The sequence below is a fragment of the Callorhinchus milii genome, unplaced genomic scaffold (genome assembly GCF_018977255.1).
Source record: "Callorhinchus milii isolate IMCB2004 unplaced genomic scaffold, IMCB_Cmil_1.0 Scaffold18, whole genome shotgun sequence".
Taxonomy (NCBI): domain Eukaryota; kingdom Metazoa; phylum Chordata; class Chondrichthyes; order Chimaeriformes; family Callorhinchidae; genus Callorhinchus; species Callorhinchus milii.
The window spans coordinates 5012385-5032920 of record NW_024704759.1 but is presented as its reverse complement, the minus strand read 5'-3'; the positions used below and the strand labels follow the sequence as shown (position 1 = coordinate 5032920).

At 49.1% G+C, this 20536-nt stretch overlaps 2 protein-coding genes across 5 annotated transcripts; one reads left to right on the top strand and one right to left on the bottom strand.

Moving 5' to 3' along the window:
• The first annotated feature begins 973 nt into the window (after positions 1-973).
• Positions 974-14726, top strand: LOC103173059 (phospholipid transfer protein). 4 transcript variants are annotated; one of them, XM_042341704.1, is made up of 16 exons: positions 974-1025; positions 2738-2848; positions 3284-3383; positions 3836-3964; positions 4430-4585; positions 5642-5705; positions 6019-6082; positions 6758-6849; positions 7806-7982; positions 8079-8138; positions 9690-9860; positions 10493-10560; positions 10909-10951; positions 11406-11469; positions 12993-13069; positions 14000-14726. In XM_042341704.1, exons 2-16 carry the CDS (start codon positions 2743-2745, stop codon positions 14099-14101), a joined length of 1473 nt encoding a protein of 490 aa, XP_042197638.1. In that variant the 5' UTR covers positions 974-1025; positions 2738-2742; the 3' UTR covers positions 14102-14726. The 4 variants fall into 4 exon arrangements, with proteins under 4 accessions (XP_042197638.1, XP_042197637.1, XP_042197636.1 ...); XM_042341703.1 differs by having other exon boundaries at positions 984-1103; XM_042341702.1 differs by lacking the exon at positions 974-1025 and adding an exon at positions 1358-1413.
• A 487-nt stretch (positions 14727-15213) lies between these two features.
• rps21 (ribosomal protein S21) lies at positions 15214-19940 on the bottom strand. Its single transcript, XM_007884599.2, is given in 7 exon segments — positions 15214-15288; positions 16404-16459; positions 17463-17476; positions 17479-17533; positions 18403-18466; positions 18547-18644; positions 19866-19940. Coding segments are annotated over 6 exon segments (249 nt in total). The 5' UTR covers positions 18597-18644; positions 19866-19940; the 3' UTR covers positions 15214-15278.
• Positions 19941-20536: the final 596 nt, after the last annotated feature.

The window sequence follows — 20536 nt, the reverse complement described above, 5'->3', positions numbered from 1 at the left end:
CCCCCCCCCACCCCCAAACACACAGACCTGGACACTGCCCCCCCACCCCCAAACACACAGACCCTGGACACTGCCCCCCCCCCCACCCCCAAACACACAGACCCTGGACACTGCCCCCCACCCCCAAACACACAGACCCTGGACACTGCCCCCCCCCACCCCCAAACACACAGACCCTGGACACTGCCCCCCACCCCCAAACACACAGACCCTGGACACTGCCCCCCCACCCCCAAACACACAGACCCTGGACACTGCCCCCCCCACCCCCAAACACACAGACCTGGACACTGCCCCCCCAGCGCCCCCACACACACACAGCCCACACACGCAGACCCCCCCCCCCACACACCCCCCCCCACACACACACAGACCCCCCCCACACACCCCCCCCCACACACACGCAGACCCCCCCCCACACACCACACACAGACCCCCCCCACACACACACACAGACCCCCCCCCACACACAACCCCCCCCCACACACACACAGACCCCCCCCACACACACACAGACCCCCCCCACACACACACAGACCCCCCCCCACACACACCCCCCCCCACACACACACAGACCCCCCCCCACACACACACACAGACCCCCCCACACACACACACAGACCCCCCCCACACACACAGACCCCCCCCCACACACACCAGACCCCCCCCACACACACACAGACCCCCCCCACACACACACAGACCCCCCCCCCCACACACCCCCCCCACACACACACAGACCCCCCCACACACACACACAGACCCCCCCCCACACACACACAGACCCCCCCACACACCAGACCCCCCCCCCCACACACCACAGACCCCCCCCACACACACACACAGCCCCCCCCCCACACACACACACAGACCCCCCCCCCCCACACACACAGACCACCCCCCCCACACACACACACAGACCCCCCCCCACACACACACACAGACCCCCCCCCACACACACACACACGGACCCTCCGCTGGAGCTGCTGTGCGGGTGGAGTCGGTATTGCGGAGCCGCGGCCGCGGTGAGTCTCGGGGACAGTGGCGGTGTCGGTGTCGGTGACTCTCCGCCGCTGAAGCCTCAGCGCTGCTCACGATCACCGGTGACTGACACACACTGTCCGGGGCTTCGTCAAAGTGCAGCCGAGACCCCCCCACAGACCCCCACAGAGACCCCCCCACACAGAGACCCCCCCACACAGAGACCCCCCCCACAGAGACCCCCCCACACAGGGACCCCCCCCACACAGGGACCCCCCTCACACACACACACACAGACCCCCCACACAGACACCCCCCCCCCCACACACACACAGAGACCCCCCCCACAACAGCCGTCCCCCCCCTATACACAGAGACCCCCCTCCCACAGACACTACAAAACACAGACGCCACCACCCCCCACACGGACAGGTTTGTGTGTGTGTGTGGGGGGGCTGTGTGTGTGTGTGGGGGGGGGGCTGTGTGTGTGTGGGGGGCTGTGTGTGTGTGTGGGGGGGGTCTGTGTGTGTGTGGGGGGGGGGCTGTGTGTGTGTGTGGGGGGCTGTGTGTGTGGGGGGGCTGTGTGTGTGGGGGGGGCTGTGTGTGTGTGTGGGGGCTGTGTGTGGGGAGGGGGCTGTGTGTGTGGTGGGGGGGTCTGTGTGTGTGTGTGGGGGGGGGTCTGTGTGTGTGGGTGGGGGGTCTGTGTGTGGTGTGTGGGGGGGGTCTGGTGTGTGTGGGGGGTCTGTGTGGTGTGTGGGGGGGCTGTGTGTGTGTGTGGGGGGCTGTGTGTGTGTGTGGGGGGGCTGTGTGTGTGTGTGTGGGGGGGGGCTGTGTGTGTGTGGGGGGGCTGTGTGTGTGTGTGGGGGGGCTGTGGTGCTGTGTGTGTGTGGGGGGGAGGGCTGTGTGTGTGGGGGGGGGGCTGGTGTGTGTGTGTGTGTGTGGGGGGGCTGTGTGTGTGTGGGTGGGTGGGGGAACTGTGCGGTGTGGAGGCTGTGTGTGTGGGGGGGGTTCTGTGTGTGTATGTGTGTGTGCGGGGGGTCTGTGTGTGTGTGTGGGGGGGGGCTGTGTGTGTGTGGGGGGGCTGTGTGTGTGTGTGTGTGTGGGGGGGGCTGTGTGTGTGGGGGCTGTGTGTGTGTGTGGGGGCTGTGTGTGTGTGTGTGCGGGGGTCTGTGTGTGTGGGGGGGTCTGTGTGTGTGGGGGGGGCTGTGTGTGTGTGTGGGGGGGCTGTGTGTGTGGGGGGCTGTGTGTGTGGGGGGGGCTGTGGTGTGTGTGTGTGGGGGGGTCTGTGTGTGTGTGTGGGGGGGGGCTGTGTGTGTGTGGGGGGGCTGTGTGTGTGTGGGGGCTGTGTGTGTGTGGGGGCTGTGTGTGTGTGTGTGGGGGCTGTGTGTGTGTGTGTGGGGGGCTGTGTGTGTGGGGGGGGCTGTGTGTTGTGTGTGTGGGGGGCTGTGTTGGGTGGGGGGGGGAGCTGTGCGGTGCGGAGGCTGTGTGTGTGGGGGGGTTCTGTGTGTGTGTGTGTGGGGGGCTGTGTTGGGTGGGGGGGGGGAGCTGTGCGTGCGGAGGCTGTGTGTGTGGGGGGGTTCTGTGTGTGTATGTGTGTGTGTGTGCGGGGGTCTGTGTGTGTGGGGGGGTCTGTGTGTGTGGGGGTCTTCTGCGTATGTGTGCAAAAGGCTGTAAGTGGGGGGGTGTTTGTGTGTGTGTGGGTCGGGGGGGCAGTATATGAGGGAACTACTGACTGACGCTGTGTCTGACTGTCCAGGTGTCATGGCGGTCCTCGTCCTCCTCTTTGTGCAGCTGTTCAGCTTGAGCATCGCTACAGAAACAAAACCCGCCTGTACCATCCGCATCACATCATCGGGGCTGGACCTCAGTGAGAACACACAGCGGGATGGAGCGGGGGTGGGGGGGTTATTGGTGTGTAGTGTTTGTGCGTGTGGTGTGTGGTGTTTGGGGAGTTGGTGTGTGCGTGGGGTGTTGGTGTGTGTGTGTGCGCCTGTGGTGTTGGTGTGTGCGTGCGTGTGGTGTTGGTGTGTGCGTGCGTGTGGTGTTGGTGTGTGCGTGTGGTATTGATGTGTGCGTGCGTGCGTGTGGTGTTGGTGTGTGCGTGTGGTGTTGGTGTGTGCGTGTGTGCGTGTGGTGTTGGTGTGTGTGGGCGTGTGGTGTTGGTATGTGTGCGCGCGTGGTGTTGGTGTGCGTGTGGTATTGGTGTGCATGTGGTGTGTGTGTGTTTGGGGAGTTGGTGTGTGGGGTATGTGTGCAGGTGGAGGAGATGTGTGCGGGGTAACTGAGATCTCTTGTTTTATAGTCCGACAGGAAGGGCTGAATTTTGTGGCTGAGGAACTGGAGAACATAACAATCCCAGAGTTGTCGGGGAAGGAGGGGAATTTCCACTACAATATCCGCGAGTAGGTTGGGCCTGCGGGTTGAGATTGGGTCTGGGTTTGGGGGAGGGGGCTGTGGGTGGGGGCTAGGGTTGGGGTTTGGGATTGGGGGAGGGGGCGGTGGTTGGGGGCCGGGTTGGGATTTGGGGTGGGGAGGTGGTTGGGGGCCAGGGTTGGGGTTTGGGGGTGGGGGGGGGGCGGTGGTTGGGGGCCAGGGTTGGGTTTGGGTGGGGGGTGGTTGGGGGCCAGGGTTGGGGATTTGGGTGTGGGGGAGGGGGCGGTGGTGGGGGCTAGGTTTGGGTTTTGGGGAGGGGCGGTGGTTGGGGCAGGGTTGGGGGTTGGGGGGGGGGGGGGGGCGGTGGTTGGGGGCCAGGGTTGGGGTTTGGGGGTGGGGGAGGGGGCGGTGGTTGGGGGCCAGGGTTTGGGGTTTGGGGTTGGGGTCGCCTCTCTCCCTGATGTGTTTTGGTGTCTGACAGTGTGAGGATTGTGGACCTGAACCTCTCCTCGGCTGCTCTGCTTTTCCACCCCAACACTGGCCTCTGCTTCCAAGTGCACAACTCCTCCATCTCAATCACTTTCCACAGGAAGCTCTTCTACTGGCTCTTGTGAGTGTCTGACGCTGTGTTCACCCCGCACTGAGGGAGGGGGCGAGGGCAATACAATACAATGTTACATTTGTAAAGAGCCTTTCATGTTGGGAGGATGCTCCAAGGCGCTGGACAATCAGGGATTTGGACCCGAGCTGGGGGGAGGTTGGGATCTGGGAGGGTAGGAGGGTGTCAAAATCGTGGTTGAAGAGGAGGGTCTTGAGATGCGCCTTGATGGAGGCAAGAGAGAGAGCGAGACGAAGGGAATGTGGGATGGAGTTCCAAAGGGTGGGAGCAGAGAGGCTGAAGGCCCGACTGCCGATGGTGGGGTGGGCCGGGTGGGGGAACGTGGAGCAGGCCACAGAGCGGAGGGAACGGACAGGATGATACGGCCCCTGCACTGAGGGAGGGGGCGAGGGGCATGGGGGAATGTGGGGGCTGGGAAGGGAGAGGCTGGTTTCATGACTCTGAATTTTGTTGCAGTCATGACGTGGGTCAGGTCAACGCGTCAGCGGATGGAGTGAGTTTTGAGACGGTTTTGATGCTCGGACGCAATGCGGCTGGGAGACTTAAAATCACAAACATGACCTGCACTGCGGCTATCAGCAGCTTGACAGCACAGTTCTCTGGAACATTAAAGTAAGACGGCAAACACGTTTTGTGCATATTGTTCCATACATCCTGGAAAATAAAAAAACTAAATGGGTTAGAGGAGCAAAGGGATCCAGGGGTACACATACACAATTCACTAAAAGTAGAAGGTTAACAAGGCCATAAAAAAGGCAAACCAGGCATTGGGGTTTATTTCTAGAGGGATAGAAATGAAAAGCAGGGAAGTTACGGTAAACTTCTATAGAACGTCGGTTAGACCACACTTAGAATACTGAAGTTCTGGTCCCCACATTATAGAAGGGATGTAGAGGCACTGGAGAGGGTGCAAAGGAGATTCACAAGGATGATCCCAGAACTGAGAGGTTATACCTATCAGGAAAGGCTGAACACGCTTGGACTCTTCTCTTGAAAAGAGGAGGGTAAGGGTTAATCTGATAGAGGTCTTTAAAATTATGAAAGGTTTTGATAGGGTAGACATAGGAAAGATGTTTCCACTTGTGGGGGAGACCAAAACCAGGGGCCATCAATATAAAATCGACACAAATAGATCAAATAGGGAAGTTAGAAGAAATTTCTTCACATAGAGAGTAGCGGGAATGTGGAACTTGCTACCACAAGGAGTTGTTGAGGCAAATAGCATAGATGTATTTAAGGGAAAGCTCGATAGGTACATGAGGGAGAAAGGAATAGAAGGTTATGCTGATAGGCTTTAGTTGAGGAAGGGCAGGAGGAGACTCATGTGGAGCATAAACACCGGCATAGACCAGTTGGGCCGAATGGCCTGTTTCTGTGCTGTATATTCTAATGTATTCAAATATATTGCAATCCTGTTATTAGGCTGGGAGCCTCAAACCTCTCCCCACAGCCTGGCACTTGTCAGAAAAGCGCTCGGGGACACTACCCCATGTGAAGGGCGCTATATAAATGCAAGTTGTTGTTGTTGAAAGCCTTGAGGGAGTCCAGCACAAATTCACCAGAATGATACGAGAGATGGAAGGGCTAAATTGTGAGGTTAGTATAGGGACTCGCATGTAAATAGTAACTACCTTCAATTCCTCACTTTCCCGCTGTCTTTATTTGCAGGAGTGTTTATCAAATCATGTCAGTGTTCCTCACCATGGGTATACGGTTTCTCTTAAACAAGCAGGTAAGCCACCCATGACCCTCAACCACACCTCCCCCCCTCTCTCTTTCCCTGCCCACTCCCGTCTCATTCATTCGCTACCCCCACCCCTTTCTCGCCCTCCTTGCCCTCCCCCCTCCTCCCCTTCCATTTCTCTCTCTCGCCACCCCCCCCCCACCCACCCTTTCTCACCCCCCCTCCCCCTCTCTCTGTCTGCTTGTCTGTGTCTTTATCTGTCTGCCTGGCTGCATCTGTGCTTGTGTTTGTCTGTATCTGTCTCTGCCTGCCTTCTCTCTGTCTGTCTTCCCTCACTAATCCTTTTCTGTTGATGTTGTAGATCTGCCCAGTGTTGAGCCACGCAGCACTGGTCTCACTCAACACTATGATGGATACCGTTCCAGGTGTGTGAAGCTCGAATTCTCCAGGTCAATAACAATCAATGGCAATGATGGTGTCAGTGGGCAGTGTCCATGTTTAGGCTGCATTTGCAAACAACACCATCAGTTTACGTTTATAGAAAACCTTCCCCTTCGAAAGGACATTGCACACTGCAAATTGACTGCCAGGTTCATGACAAGTGCAGTCGCTGAACTTTACAGTATTTCCTGTGAGGTGCTTTGAGCTGTGTTCCTGACATGAAATGTACGTTAGCAAATGTAAAGATTATTATTTGTGGCTCGATTGCAGGAGCAAACCTAGAGATTGATGAGCTAAATGGCTCCTGTGCTAGGTTCCTATGGTTTGTGCAAAAATGGCAGGCTGCATCTTGTGGAAGGAAGAGATTTTGTGAATGTGTTTGCAGCCTAAAAAATTCAGATCTTGAAGAGAGTCTCCAGATGAAAGTTTCCCATAACATTGACTCCAATGCCTTCAAAAATAGGAATGGAGTTAGCTCTGATTGCAGGACAGCCCTCCCACACCACACCACAATGGGTTTGACTGGTTCAATAAAAACAGACAAGTATCCAAATATTTAAGAGAAAATTAATTTGTATTGACAAGATACTTTTACTTCATTTACTGCACAGGGTCAATTCCAGAAGAGGCTCACTCATCTCACTGTTTCTCTTTTCCAGTGAGAACCCCTGTGGATAAATACGTGGGGATTGATTATTCTCTTCTCAGTGACCCCAAGGTCATGTCTGACCGGCTGGATATGGATTTCAGAGTAAGAGCAGTGTGATATCACAAGTGAGCGAGTGAGTGAGTGAGCAGTGTGATACCACTGGGGTAAGTGATTGAGTGAGCAGTGCGATATCACTGGGGTAAGTGATTGAGTGGTGTCATGTTAATGAAGGTACAACAACAAAATTATATTTGTATAGCGCCTTTCACATCGGGAGGATGTCGAAGGCGCTGGATAGAGCGAGCGGTGTGACATTAGTGGAGTGTGGGATTAATAATAATAATACTTGCATTTGATATAGCGCTTTTCATGTCTTCTAGAAGTCTCAAAGCCCTTCGCAGAATATCCTGTAAAGTGAATTGACTGTATATTTTGTGAGCGAAACGCGAAAGCCGATTGCGCACAGCAGTGTCCCACAAACAGTCGTGGATTGAAGTGACCAAATTATTATTTTATATTTTCTTGAGGGGTTATTATTAGGCGTGTGGAGTAAGGAAACTTGCCCAAGGTTTCGGCCTGCTGGGAATCGAACCCAGGTCTCTCGCTTGCCAGGCGAGTGCTCTAACTACTGAACTACAAGACTCCTCAACGAGATTAAGATCTCCTTCTCACAACCCAAATTGTATTCCATTTCCTGGCCATTCTGGGTGCTGCTCGACTGGCTCTGGCCTCCTGCTTGTGCCTCATCGGCGGCCGTACCTTCAGCCACAAGACCCCAAAGCTCTGGATCTCGCTTCCTGAATCCTCCTGCCTTGCTCCCTCCTTCCCCATTTTCAGATCATGCCTTAAGACCTTCCTCTTTGACCGTGCTTACAATCCGCCCTGATTGGTAGTCAGGCTTCACCATCGTTAAGCGCTCTGAGACATTATCCTGCATGAAGGGCGCGATATAATTGCAAGTTATTGTTGTTAATATTACTGGAATGAGCGAGCGAGTGGTGTTATTTCTGGAGTGAGCAAGTGGTGCGATGTTTCATGCTCGCTGTGTCCTGTTTCAGGGGATGTTTTATCCACTGGAGAATGAGAATGAGACACTGGCCTACAGAGGGGTGGTGCCAGTGGTGAAGGAGATGAACAGGATGCTGCACATGGCCGTTTCTGAGTACTTCTTTGACTCGGCCATGTTTGCCTATTACACGGCCAATGTTCTAAGGATTCAGATTCCAGAGAGCCAGGTTAGACGTTCACTCCATTCTGAATCATTCACTTTACTGCAGTTTCTGGAATGCCCTCATTACAATGATTGCTAATTGCAATTTTCACGGGTTTAGATGTCGCTGGATTTCGCTTACTTGTTGAGGACAACATTCTTTGGAGCAATTGTTTTTCAGGTCAGTGATGTTTACAGTGAGCGTCTGTCACTCCATACAGTTAGCGTCTGTCACTCTATACAGTGAGCGTCTGTCACTCTACATATATATATATATATGGTCTTGCCCCACCCTACCTCTGCAACCCCCTAACCCCCTACCAACCCACCAGTTCCATCCACTCAGCTGGCTCCGGCCTGCTCTAAGTCCCCCGACCCACCTGCCCCACCATCGGCGGGAGAGCCTTCAGCCACTCTGCCCCCAACCTCTGAAATTCCATCCCCCAGTCATTCCGCCTCGCCCCCTCCTTAGTCTCCTTCAAGCCCCGCCTCAAAACCCTCCTCTTCAACCATGCCATCGGTCACCGCCCTTCCCCTCCCTTCTCCCCCGCTGACCCCAGCTCGTGTCCAAAAATCTGTACACTGTCCAGCAACTTGGGATGTCCTCCCGACGTGAAGGGCGCTATACAACAACAACAACAACAACAACAAGATTCCATTTATAAAGCGCCTTTCACGTCAGGAGGACGTCCCAAGGCGCTGCACAGTTGGGTCATGACCCGAGCAGGGGGGAAATGGTCAGGGTGAGGGGAGGGAAGGGAGGGAGCGAGGAGGTGGGAAATGGTCAGGGTGAGGGGAGGGAAGGGAGGGAGCGAGGAGGGGGAAGAGAGTCGAGAGGGGAGCTGAAGGCTCGGTCAAAGAGAAACAAATGTAATTTTGTTGTTGTTGAGTGACTATACAGTGCCACATAAGAGACTTGTCAGGAAAATAGAAGCCTAAGTTATTAAAGGGACAGTGGCAGCATGGATACAGAGCTGGCTGGGAGACAGAAAGCAGAGAGTGTTGAAAGGTTGTTTTTCTGACTGGAGGGAAGGGTGCAGTGGTGTCCACCAGGGGTCGGTATTGGGACCACTGCTGTTTTTGATCCGTATAAATGACCTGCACTTGGGTATAGGGAGAACAATTTCCAAGTTTGCAGATGATACTAAGCTGGAAAAAGTAGTAAACAGTGAGGAGAATAGTAGCAGACTGCAAGAGGACATAGGCAGACTGGTAAAATGGGCAGACACGGGGCAGATGAAGTTTAATGTGGAGAAATGTAAAGTGAATCATTTTGGGCGGAAGAGTGAGGAGAGGCAATATAAGCTGATGGTACAATCTGAGGGTTCATATAAGTAAATCTTTGCCAGGACAGGGAGATAAAACTAGGCTTTATAAATAGGGGCATAGAATACAAAAGTCAGGAGTTATGGTGAACCTTTATAAAACACTGGTTAGGTCTCAGCGAGAGACTGCGTTCAGTTCTGGACCCCACACTTTAGAAAGGATGTCAAGGCATTGGAGAGGGTGCAAAGGGGATTTACCAGGATGGTACCAGGAATGAAGGACTTCAGGTATGAGGAGAGGCGAGAGAAGCCAGGATCTGTCATTCTATACAGTGAGCATCTGTCACTCTATATAGTGAGCGTCTGTAGTGTCTGTTGCTATACAATGAGTGTCTGTCACTCTGTACGAGTCTGGGTAATGTGGATGGGAATAACACTGCTTTCCTCCTATTGTTGCTGGTGTCCAGGCCCCAGTGACGTCCCCGACTAAGGCTCCTTTGCTGTTGGAGCTGTCGGTCACGGCTCCTCCTCACTGTACCATCAAACCCTCCGGTGTCATGGTCAGTGTGAGCGCTCTGATGAATGTCCTCCTCGTGCCCTCGAACTCCCCCACAGTGACGCTGGCCACCATAATCATGGTAATGTTGTGTTCCTCCACCACACTCTGACAACATCAGGATGCAGTTTCTTTTTCAACAATTCAATGCAGATAAATACCTCATATAGGACCCAAGAATAGGAACCACATGTACTCAATCGCTGGATAGACGTTATCAAAGGGGGGAAGCTGAGGGAGATCCTGGGTTGTTATTCGACTCATCACTCACTATGTAACACGGTGTGAGGCAAGAGTAAACAAGGCAAACATGATGCTGGGCTATACTGTATGGCTAAATGAGGTTGGGTTTAAGGTTTAAGATCCCCAGACATCATACTCAGGTTGTTCGAGGATCTGGTTGAGGCTACACCTTGAATACTGCATTGAGTGCTGGTCACTGTGACATAAGGGGCTCCCCAGAGTATAGAGAGGGCAGAGGAGAGCAATGAGGATGATCCCCAGGATTAGAGGAATGAGCAACGATTCCGGCAAGCTCAGGCTCTTCAGTCTTGAGAGATGAGTCAGAGGGGACTTTATAGAGGTTTATAAAAACCTAGAACCTAGAGTATCTCAGATACAATGAGGCAACAAAACAAAAGGACACAGTGAGTCCAGTGCAATATTCAGACACGTCTCACTTCGGGTTAATCACTGAGATTGTTATTGTTTCAGGAGGCGAAGTTGAGTGCACAAGTCACCATGAAATCAAAAAGCCTCTCAATAAAATTAGACTTAAAGAGGTGAGTGTGAGAGGGGAGTGAGGGTTAAGGTGAGGGGGGATGAGTGTGAGAGGGAGAGTGTGAGAGGTGGAGCATGGGGGGTGAGGGGGCGGGAAGGGTGTGTGACAGTGGACAGGGAGAGGGGATTGTGAGGTGAATGTGAGTGGCGTGTGAGAGGGGTGTGCGAGAGGGGCATGTGAGGGAGGGCGTGCGAGAGGGGAGCGTGAAAGGGGAGTGTGTGAGAGATGAGTCTGAGGTGAGTGTGAGAGGTGAGTGGGGGAGGGGAATGGGGAGGGAGTGTGAATGAGTGGTGGCGGGGGAGACACTGCCCATTGGGAATGATATATTCAATCACTTTGTCTTCAACAGATTCAAGATGTTTTCACCAAAGTCAACCCTGGAATCACTTGCGGTCTGTATCCACCATCAGCTGGGGGCCTGAACCCACACATTGCCAGGCTTGACGCATGTTCCTGTGTAATTGTGGGACGTCGCTGTGCGCAATTGGCTGCCGCGTTTCACCCACAGAATATACAGTTAATTCACTTTACAGTATATTCTGTGAAACGCTTTGAGACGTCTCGAAGACGTGATAAGGCGGTGTATCAAATGCGAGGATTATTATTACCATGCTGACCCCTGTACCTGTGTAATTGCCAGGCTCACACCTGTTGGCAGTACCTGTTGGTGAGTTGGAGGCTAGGCTGATAGGCCCTCGCTGCAGTCGCAGCATCGCTCTCCCACAGTGTACGAGTGTCAAGCGCCTCACCCAATGAAAGTGTGCAAACAGTGTGCATTACTGTTCAGTGCTAACTCATGTCGGGAGGCGATGTGGCCAGCCACTGATATTTGCTTTCCTCTTTCAGCTGATCCCTCTGCAAACTCCAGTCAAAGCTTTCCTGAAAGTCAGCATCCTGCCAATCGTCAATAGTATGTACACACATTACATGCTCACTGCGCTGTGAGCAAGCGTTCATACACAATACAGGTTTACATTTATATCACACCTTTTATAGTGTTGGGAGGATGTACTAAGGCGTTGGACAGTGCAAGGTTTCCCTGAGGTGGGTCTGGGGGCCAAGGGTGTGGGGACAGGGCGAGGGGGGAAAGATAACCAAAGACACGGTCAAAGAGGAAGGTCTTGAGATGGACCTTGATGGAAGTAAGGGAAGGGGAGAGACAAAGTGATGGACTTCCAGAGGGTGGGGGCAGAAAGCTTGATGCTGTTGGTGTGGCGGGAAGGCTAGGGACATGAAGCAGGCCAGTGCCCATCAAGCAGAGGGAGCAGGCGGGTTGGTATGGTTTGAAAAAGTCAGAGAGGTGGGAGTGAGGCAAGATCGCTCCCTCCGGCTCATCAGGTATCAGACACCTCAGCTGATCATTGTAACGGGTTTCCACGTGTCAGGCACCCAGCAGATCAATGTGATAGATTTGAGTTAAGGGAAGTCAAAAAATTTGGAGTGGAGGAGAGAATTGGGAATAAGGAGTAAGTATGTTCAGAATAAATATCAGGAAAAGCTTCTTTGTACAGTGTGATAAATGTATGGAATAATGCTCAGTATGTGCTGGTGAAGTCCTGCTCCAAGGAGCAGGTTTTTTTGACTTCCTTTCTTGTGAAATTAGAACCATCTCCCGGGAGGTTGGATTTATTGCAGTCCCAATAAATATTGTCAAATCAAGTTGACAGTGATATACAGTCAGGCATGCGTGTGACTGAGACAGGAGGCTCAACTCACTGAGGTTCAGTTACTAGCCTGGATGGTTATACAATGTCTCATACACATGGAGACACATGGTCAGTATATGTCAACATGCCAATGGTCCAAACAAGAGGCACCCTTGAGTAATAATAATCCTTGCATTTGATATAGTGCCTTATCACGTCTTCGAGACGTCTCAAAGCGCTTCACAGAATATACTGTAAAGTGAATTGACGGTATATTTTGTGGGCGAAATGCAGCAGTCAATTGCCACAGCAGTGTCCCACAAACAGTCATGGATTGAAGTGACCAATTTATTATTTTTTTTGGAAGAAATTATTGCCCCGGAAAAGCGATCCGCCAATTGACCAACAACCGGGTTCCTACTTACTGCTAGGTAAACAAAGGCGTGTGGAGTAAGGAAACTTGCCCAATATTTCACCCTGCCAGGAATCGAACCCAGGTCCTCGTTAGCGAGGTGAATATTCTAACCACTAAGCTACAATACTCCACAAAAGGTTTTCTTTACCCAGAGGATAATTAACAACTGGAAAGGTGTTTGAGGCTAGGACACTGGATTTGTTCAGTTTGTGGTTGTTGAGGGGGGTTTGATTGGTGGAGTGAGGGAATGATCAGATGGGTGTTTGGAAAGGATGAGATCAGATGGGCCAAAGGCCTTCTTCGTAAGAACCAATGTTTGTGGTTGAGATGCTGCAAACTCTCTTCTTATGTTTCCATTTCCTTTTTTGACAGAGAGAACCATGAGAGGAGTCCAAATTCCACTTCCTGAAGGCATTGACCTCATCAAAGAGGTCATGGAAAACCATATGGTAAAAGCTGACTAATATATATTTCTCCACAATGAACTGAGAACATAGTCTGAGCAGAATGGAGCCAGAAGAGAATGGAAAGAAGCATAGCAGCAAGTGCAAGGGCAAGTTTGAGAGTGTAGGGTGGGGGCAGTGGCAGAAAAAGTAGGTGAGATAGAAGGCATGGGGGGAGTGCTGGGGAACTTAGGGAAGAGGATGTAACCAAGCAGATGTTGTCTATCTTTGAGACGAAGTCCATGACCTCTTTGCTATTGGCGTTTGAGGTGAGGATCGAGGGAGCTTGAGGAGGCGTGTGGAGGTAATGTGGGTGGAGAACAGGAGCTTGGGATTGTTTGAAGTGTTAAGCGGCAAGCTGAATGAAGTGAGTGAAAAATTTTAACTGTGGAATTATTGGCCACGACATCAAATAGCGCTAAGGCATTTTTAACGTCCACCTGAACAGGTAAGCGGGACCTCGGTTCAATGCCTCATGCAAAAGGTATCTGACAAGGCAGCACATCAACTGCACTGGAGCCCCATCTTAAGTCTATATGAGTTCCAGGTCCCGATGAGGGGCTTGAACCTACGTTTCGACTTGGGAGACGAAAAGCCAGAAAGCCAGGCTGACACGTGTAGTTAAGCGCTCTGAGACACTATCCTGTGTGAAGGGCACTATATAATACAAGTTGTTGTTGAATAGTGAGAAGGATGGAAAGAGACTGCAGGAGGACTTGATTAAAGCAATGGGCAGAGCAGTGGCAAGTGAAGTTAATGAAGCAAAAATGTGAGTTCATTTTGGAAGAAGAAACAGGTTCGGGAGTACATAGTGAATGACTGTCTTGCAAGGAATGGACAAGCAAAGTGACTTGGGATTGCACGTCAAGAGGTACTGCTGATTGGTCACTGAGTAGCTGCCACAGTTGAATCTGATTATAAAATCTTTCATTTCAGGGCTTTCTGACGATTGGAGCTGATTTGCATTTTTACAAAGGTTTACGGGAAGTTATAGAAATGAATAAACAGGTTCAGCGCAACGGATCCACCACTGCCTGACCCCCAGCGGGGGGACAGACGGATAATGCTTCACAATATTTACTCACTAACGAATTTGTACTCAATGTAAACCTTTAATTCATTATTATTATATTATTTTATGAATAAATCTTGTACCCTCTTCGTAACAAGCGAACCTCGACAGCTCTCTGGCAGGGATGTGCTGGGCTGACCAGACTTCAGTAGCGGGTACACCCTCTAAATTAGGTTATTGCATTATACAACTTTGTAGATTTCAATTCACAACAAACGTACATTATCATTGTAAGATTTAGTGAATGCCCGGAGCTAGAAAATTTAAATTGGTGTGAATGCTTCTTGCACCACCCATTGGTGAATAGCAGAACTTGGCAGATCATTTTAGGAAAAATACTGCCAAAAGTTAGAACTGTATTGGCAGCACTAGTTCTTGCAGTGTTCAGAAGTGAAGGTTTCCATTGGCTTTGGTCGGGCAGTTAAGACCTTCTTGTACAATTTGTGATCTTTTTGCTCTCACATCCCTTTAGAATGGATGGTCTGGACCACATTTCTGAACAACTAATACACTGAAGCTCAGTGGCTACACAGTTTCTATTTGATTAACCTGGGTAATTTCTTGTTGCGTAGTAGTATGACATAGTGCAGCTGGAGAGAATTGTAACAGGCAAGTCATAAATAATCCACATGATCGTTGGCAGCTCAGATATTAATAATAAAAGTTATCCCAAAGCACCAGAGGAAATTGTGCCCTTCAGTAATAATAAATAATCACCCTTGCATTTGATACAGCGCCTTATCAGTTCTTCAAGACGTCTCAAAGCGCTTCACAGAATATACTGTAATGTGACGACTGTGTATTTTGTGTATATATCATGGCTGCAGAGTACTACAAACAGAAATTTTGATGTGCCAACTTAGTGGATAAGATTTTCGATTGTACAAATATCCCAGTAATACAATTTGCCTATGAACTGTGTTGAATCAAATGTCTGAAGCAAATAAAGAACTTGCCGGTCATTGTAGTATCTCTAACTTCAGAATATGATTAGTCAATATAAATATAGCAAAATTACCAAATGAACCTAATCTTGGATTGCCATAAACTATTTCGTGCTGCATAAAAACACAGAAAGTTTCTTTTTTGAGTTTTTATTTCTATGCAAATGATAGATTTCCCAAAGACAGCATCTTCAGATTTTTAGATGGTCCTAGAAAAAAGAAAGGGACATGTTACAACACAATTCAGATAACACCAAGCTTAAATTGCAGCTCTCATAGACCTTACAATGAAGCCACCCGTAAATTTCCTTAACAGTCTAACATGACACACAAAATGTAATTGATCTTAATACTGGACATACTTGACGTTCATATAACCAAAGAATCTGCCCACCAGTGCCGTTCAGTATGACACCTACTGCACTGTCCATTACAGAAATTTAAAAAATGGCCCCTTCTGTGTTTTTTGTAAAAAGGAAATGGTCAAAATTTCGTAATCAAAATTACTGCTGTTGAAAATTATTCTTTTGTCAACTTAAGCTGATGGTACAATCTTAAAGGGGGTGAAGGAACAGCGAGATCTGAGGTGTCATATAAGTAAATCTTTGAAGGTGACAGGACAAGTAGATAAAGCTGTTAAAAAAGCATACGGGATACTCGGCTTTATAAATAGGCGCATAGAATACAAAAGTCAGGAGGTTATGATGAACCTTTATAAAACACTGATTAGGCTTCAGCGAGAGACTGTGTTCACTTCTAGGTACCACACTTTAGGAAGGATGTCAAGGCATTGGAGAGGGTGCAAAGGAGATTTACCAGGAATGAGGGACTTCAGTTATCAGGAGAGGCGAAAGAAGCCGGGATTAAGAGGAGACTTAATAGAAGTTTTCAAAATTCCGAGGGGATTCGATAGTGTGAACAAGTAGAAACTATTTCCACTGGCGGGTGGGTCGGTAACCCGAGGGCACTGATTTAAAATAGTTGTTAAAAGGAACAGAGGGGAGGTGAGGTGGATTGAATAGGATAGCTCTTTTCATAGGATAGCTCAAAGGGCCGGCACAGACACAAATGGCCTCCTTCTGTGCTGTATAATTCTATGATTCTATGAATTGAGTTTGTCTAATTAGAAAACACTGCATTAAAGTAGGATCAACTGTAACATTGATACGTGAATGTATTTTCATTTAGAAAACACGTTGTTCATAGCTCCCTACTGTACAGGAGCCTACTCTTTTCAGGTGATTGCTAAAAAGCAGACTGGGGTTACAATACTGGTTGAAAATACATTAATTTGTCATTCAAATGGACGAAACAGTTCACTTACTTGGTAACAATACCATTGTTTTTCGACAACCTCAGGATGCAGTCATCTGATTCCCCCTATAATGGACAAAGTGTTTAGAGCTGAAGGCCCTCTGCCAATACATTGCATTGTTTCAATCAAGACTTTCTTTCCTCTCCAAAACATTTCTGAGATAACAAACCTATGATAAAACTTTTTTTCATGGACACAACATAAAGGGCATTTAAAGAAATAATCTCTGCACCTTCAATTGGATTTCAGCAGTAGATAGGAAATTTACATTAAGAGTGTAGTTAGCAGGAATCCTCCTCCCCCCATTGCTAAATTGGTAAATACAGTGGTCAATGTCAAAATACATTATACAGAACAGAAACCAGCTGATGGATCAATTAGCTATGGCATGCATGGCATCAGCACTCTTGGATTTGATATAGCACCTTATCATGTCATTGAGACATCTCAAAGCTCTTCACAGAATATATTACAAAGTGGACTGACTGTATTTTGTTGGCGAAAAGAAGGAATTATTGAGGGAAAATAAACTAACCAAGGCCTCATTTCTGATGAATGTACACATATACTGCTGGATAATTTCCCCCTTAAGACTATTTTGTACTTAAAATGGTGAAACATTGATGTGTGGAGTCCTGTAGCTCAGTGGTTAGAGCACTCGCTTTGCAAGCGAGACACCTGGGTTCAATTCCAGGCAGAGGGCGAAACCTTGGGCAAGTTTCCTTACTCCACACAGAGCCTAATAATAATCCTCCAAAACAAAACAATAATAAATTGGTCATTTTCAATCTACGACTGTTTGTGGGACACTGCTGTGCGCAATTGGCTGCTGCGTTTCGCCCACAAATATACAGTCAATTCACTTTACAGCATATTCTGTGAAGAGCTTTGAGACGTCTAGAAGACGTGAAAAGCGCTTTATCAAATGCAAGGATGATTATTATTATTATAATAACTGTAAAGTTTAACTTAAATATTGAGCTTGCAGTTTTAAAAATTCCCAATAATTGAGTTCAAGTGCCTCAGAACTATTCGCACGCAAGAAGAACGATTGATCGGTTTGCTTACCATCCTACGGATAGCCCACAGATGGCATAGGTTCTATGTTGACCATTGAATCTTCCTGTTACTTTGTCAACCTATGATAAAATTAACAAGAAGTTAAATGGATTAAAAATACTCAAATTAATATCAGCCTCAAATCTTTCACTCTTGATTCACACATCATTGATTCCATATTAATTTAGAACTCCTCTCCTTGAAACCTTTCAAATTTAAAGGCAACCCAAGCTTAGAAGCACACAAGTCATATAAAAATGTTTAAAAATGTCAATTGTTTAATACACACTTCTACTTTAGGAGCAGCTTTGATTCACTCCCATTATATTTATGGCTATTAAATCCAAAATAGCTTTAAATAGTAATACACAATTTCTTATGATTCTTTATATAAATATGAATTACGCCAGCAAACTAGAAAAGTAGTATATTTATACAATTTGATTAAGATTGAAACAGTTTAATTAGTGTTATATAGGGCTATTCTAAATAGTTTTAAAATATACAAATACTCAATTCAACTGGAATAATACTTTGTAAAACCACTGACACTAAATTGGAATGTAATATTTACAGAACGGCTACGTATGTATACCCAAAGGAGGTCTACGTGTCAAAATTAAATGTTTTCTGGTTGACACAAGGCCAGTTTGGAATGAAAATAAGGATATAGAAGGAAACATGATAAATCTAGAATGTTTTTAATTGATCTGCAGGTCAGTGGCAATATATCACTGAAATCTGCCAAAATATTGAAAATATTCAGAACATTTAGTTCTGGATACCATTTAGCATTACGCATATTACCTAAAGAAATGTCAGCTACAAATGAAATTTCCACACAAGTCACTTCTTGTAATAATAAACTGAATTTTTACCTTGATGTGTATCTTTCAACAAAGATCACTCTGGATTTACAACATCTAGACCGATCCAAGACTTAACTCACCTCAGCAAGGTTGATCTGAATGGAGGCATGGTCTTTAGCCGCAATAATTCTGTTGCTGGCAGAGCTAAAAGGGAAAATTCATAATTTAGCAAAGTGCAACAGCTACATGCAATGCAAAGGATATTGCAAATATGTTATACTTACCACTTGCGTGGAACATAAAGGTCAACAAATTCACCAGCGTCGTTCTGCATTTTCAATGCCTTGTTACAGCAGGACCTAGAGACGCCAAAAAAAAAGACCTGGAAATAGATAGTAAATGTGATCAAATATGTAAATGGTAAGCATCACCAAACCTACAAGGCTTAAATGAATTGCTGCAAATACAATCTTCAATAACTTACGTGAAGATTATGAAGTATTCCTAAAGTATTTCATGTATGTTCAAAATCACACTGGTTATACTATCACTAGTAGCTTTAATAATAATCCTTGCATTTGATAATGCCTTTCAAGCCAGGAGGACATCTCAGAAGTGCCTCACAGAAATCTGCTCTACCATTAAACTGGATATTTTTGAGTTAGCTCAAAAAATAAACTATATTGAAGGGCACCCATCCGAAATGTTAACCCTTTTTTTCTCTTCCAGCTAGCGATCGATCATCTCTGGCCTTTTCAGTTTTCTTATCACTTCCCATATTCTGCGACGGTTTCCCTCGAACAGTTACACGCACAATCGCTCATCTTCACCCACAAATCGCCGGCAAGAATCCACTTCACAGCGTAGCCCCGTGCGGTGCTTTTGAGACGTCGCGACTGTATGCGACAAAGCGCGATATCGAACGTATTATTATTATTATTATTCCCTAAACGCGGCAAGAAGTTGGTTAGAAACGAACCCATTTCTCGGGACAGAAATGAAATGGCTCGGGCTATCTGACGACCAAGCGCCAGATTGGGGGGGGGGGGGGAAGGGGCGACAAACCCCTCGCCCACAAACACACAGTCAATTCGCTTTGCGGTCCATTCTGTGAAGCGCTTTGAGACGCGTAGAAGACAAGAAAAAGCGCCGTATCAAACGCGAGGATTGCGATGATGATGATGATGATGAATAGTGCTATTAAAACCTGCGGCAGTCGGTCGTATCGCGAGCTTTCATTGCCAACGTTACCGGATACGAAGTCCCGGCGAGTGTCGGAGGCCCCATGTGTGAGACGGGGTCTATGGGCCCCCCCGCAGCAGCCCAGGAAAGCCTGGACCCACGTGCGGCTCCCGCCCCCCCCCTCCCCACACCTCCCTCTCGGGCTCCTCTCAACCGGGGCCTCGGTGACGATTTCTCAAGGCCTGGGCCTTGGGCGCGTGCGGGGAGAACACGCGGCCCCCACCGGGCGCTCAACCCGCCGCCTCCCAACCCCACTCCAGCCCCGGGGCGAGTCTCCCCGCCGCCCACCGGGGAAGGGTCACGGCGGGCGGGCGGGCAGTGGCCGTCACTAAACGCCGCGGCGCCGCCGCCTCGCGCTCACCTCCGCGTTCGTCAACGGCCACCACCGAAAGAGGGAGGGCGGGCGCCGGAAGCGGGGTCGGCTGTTTCCGGTGGACCGCCCGCCACCTCAAGCGGCCACGTGATCGGCGGCGGCTGCGCGCGCACTGAGGGGCAGCGGGGCTTTCCCCCTCCCAGCGTGCGGGGCACCGAGCGCCACCTGCCGGCGCCGCGGAGGGTTGAAGTGGCAACAGTAGCAACACTGGGGGGGGAACCCCGGCATTTGATACCGGGTCCGCTCCCTCCACTCGGCCAATACATTAGAATATATTTGAATACATCAGAATATATAGCTCAGAAACAGGCCATTCGGCCCAAATGGCCGCTGGTTTTGGTCTCCCCCACAAGTGGAAAAATCTTCCCCATTTCTACCCCACCAGAACCTTTCATAATTTTAAGGACCTCCATCAGGTCAAAACCCTTTCGGGGCAGAGTTCAGTCTGGAGCTTCAAACACGGGCAAAATGAATGAGAATTGACATAATTTACATTAATAACAGTGCCTTTCAGATTGGGAGGATGCCTCATTGGGAGGATACTTCACACGATTGCCTGGGAGCCCAGGGTCGGTTGGCATGGAGGAAAGCTTGCCTACTGATGGTGGGGTGGCAGACATGAAGCAGACCGGTATTCGGAGACATAATGAGTCAGTTGT

Coding starts and splice junctions, on each gene's coding strand:
- LOC103173059 (XM_042341701.1), top strand. CDS start 2,698: ATGAGGGAACTACTGACTGACGCTGTGTCTGACTGTCCAGGTGTCATG. Junction 6,083..6,757: donor TATGATGGATACCGTTCCAG/GTGTGTGAAGCT, acceptor TCTCTTTTCCAG/TGAGAACCCCTGTGGATAAA. Junction 13,070..13,999: donor AGGTCATGGAAAACCATATG/GTAAAAGCTGAC, acceptor CTTTCATTTCAG/GGCTTTCTGACGATTGGAGC.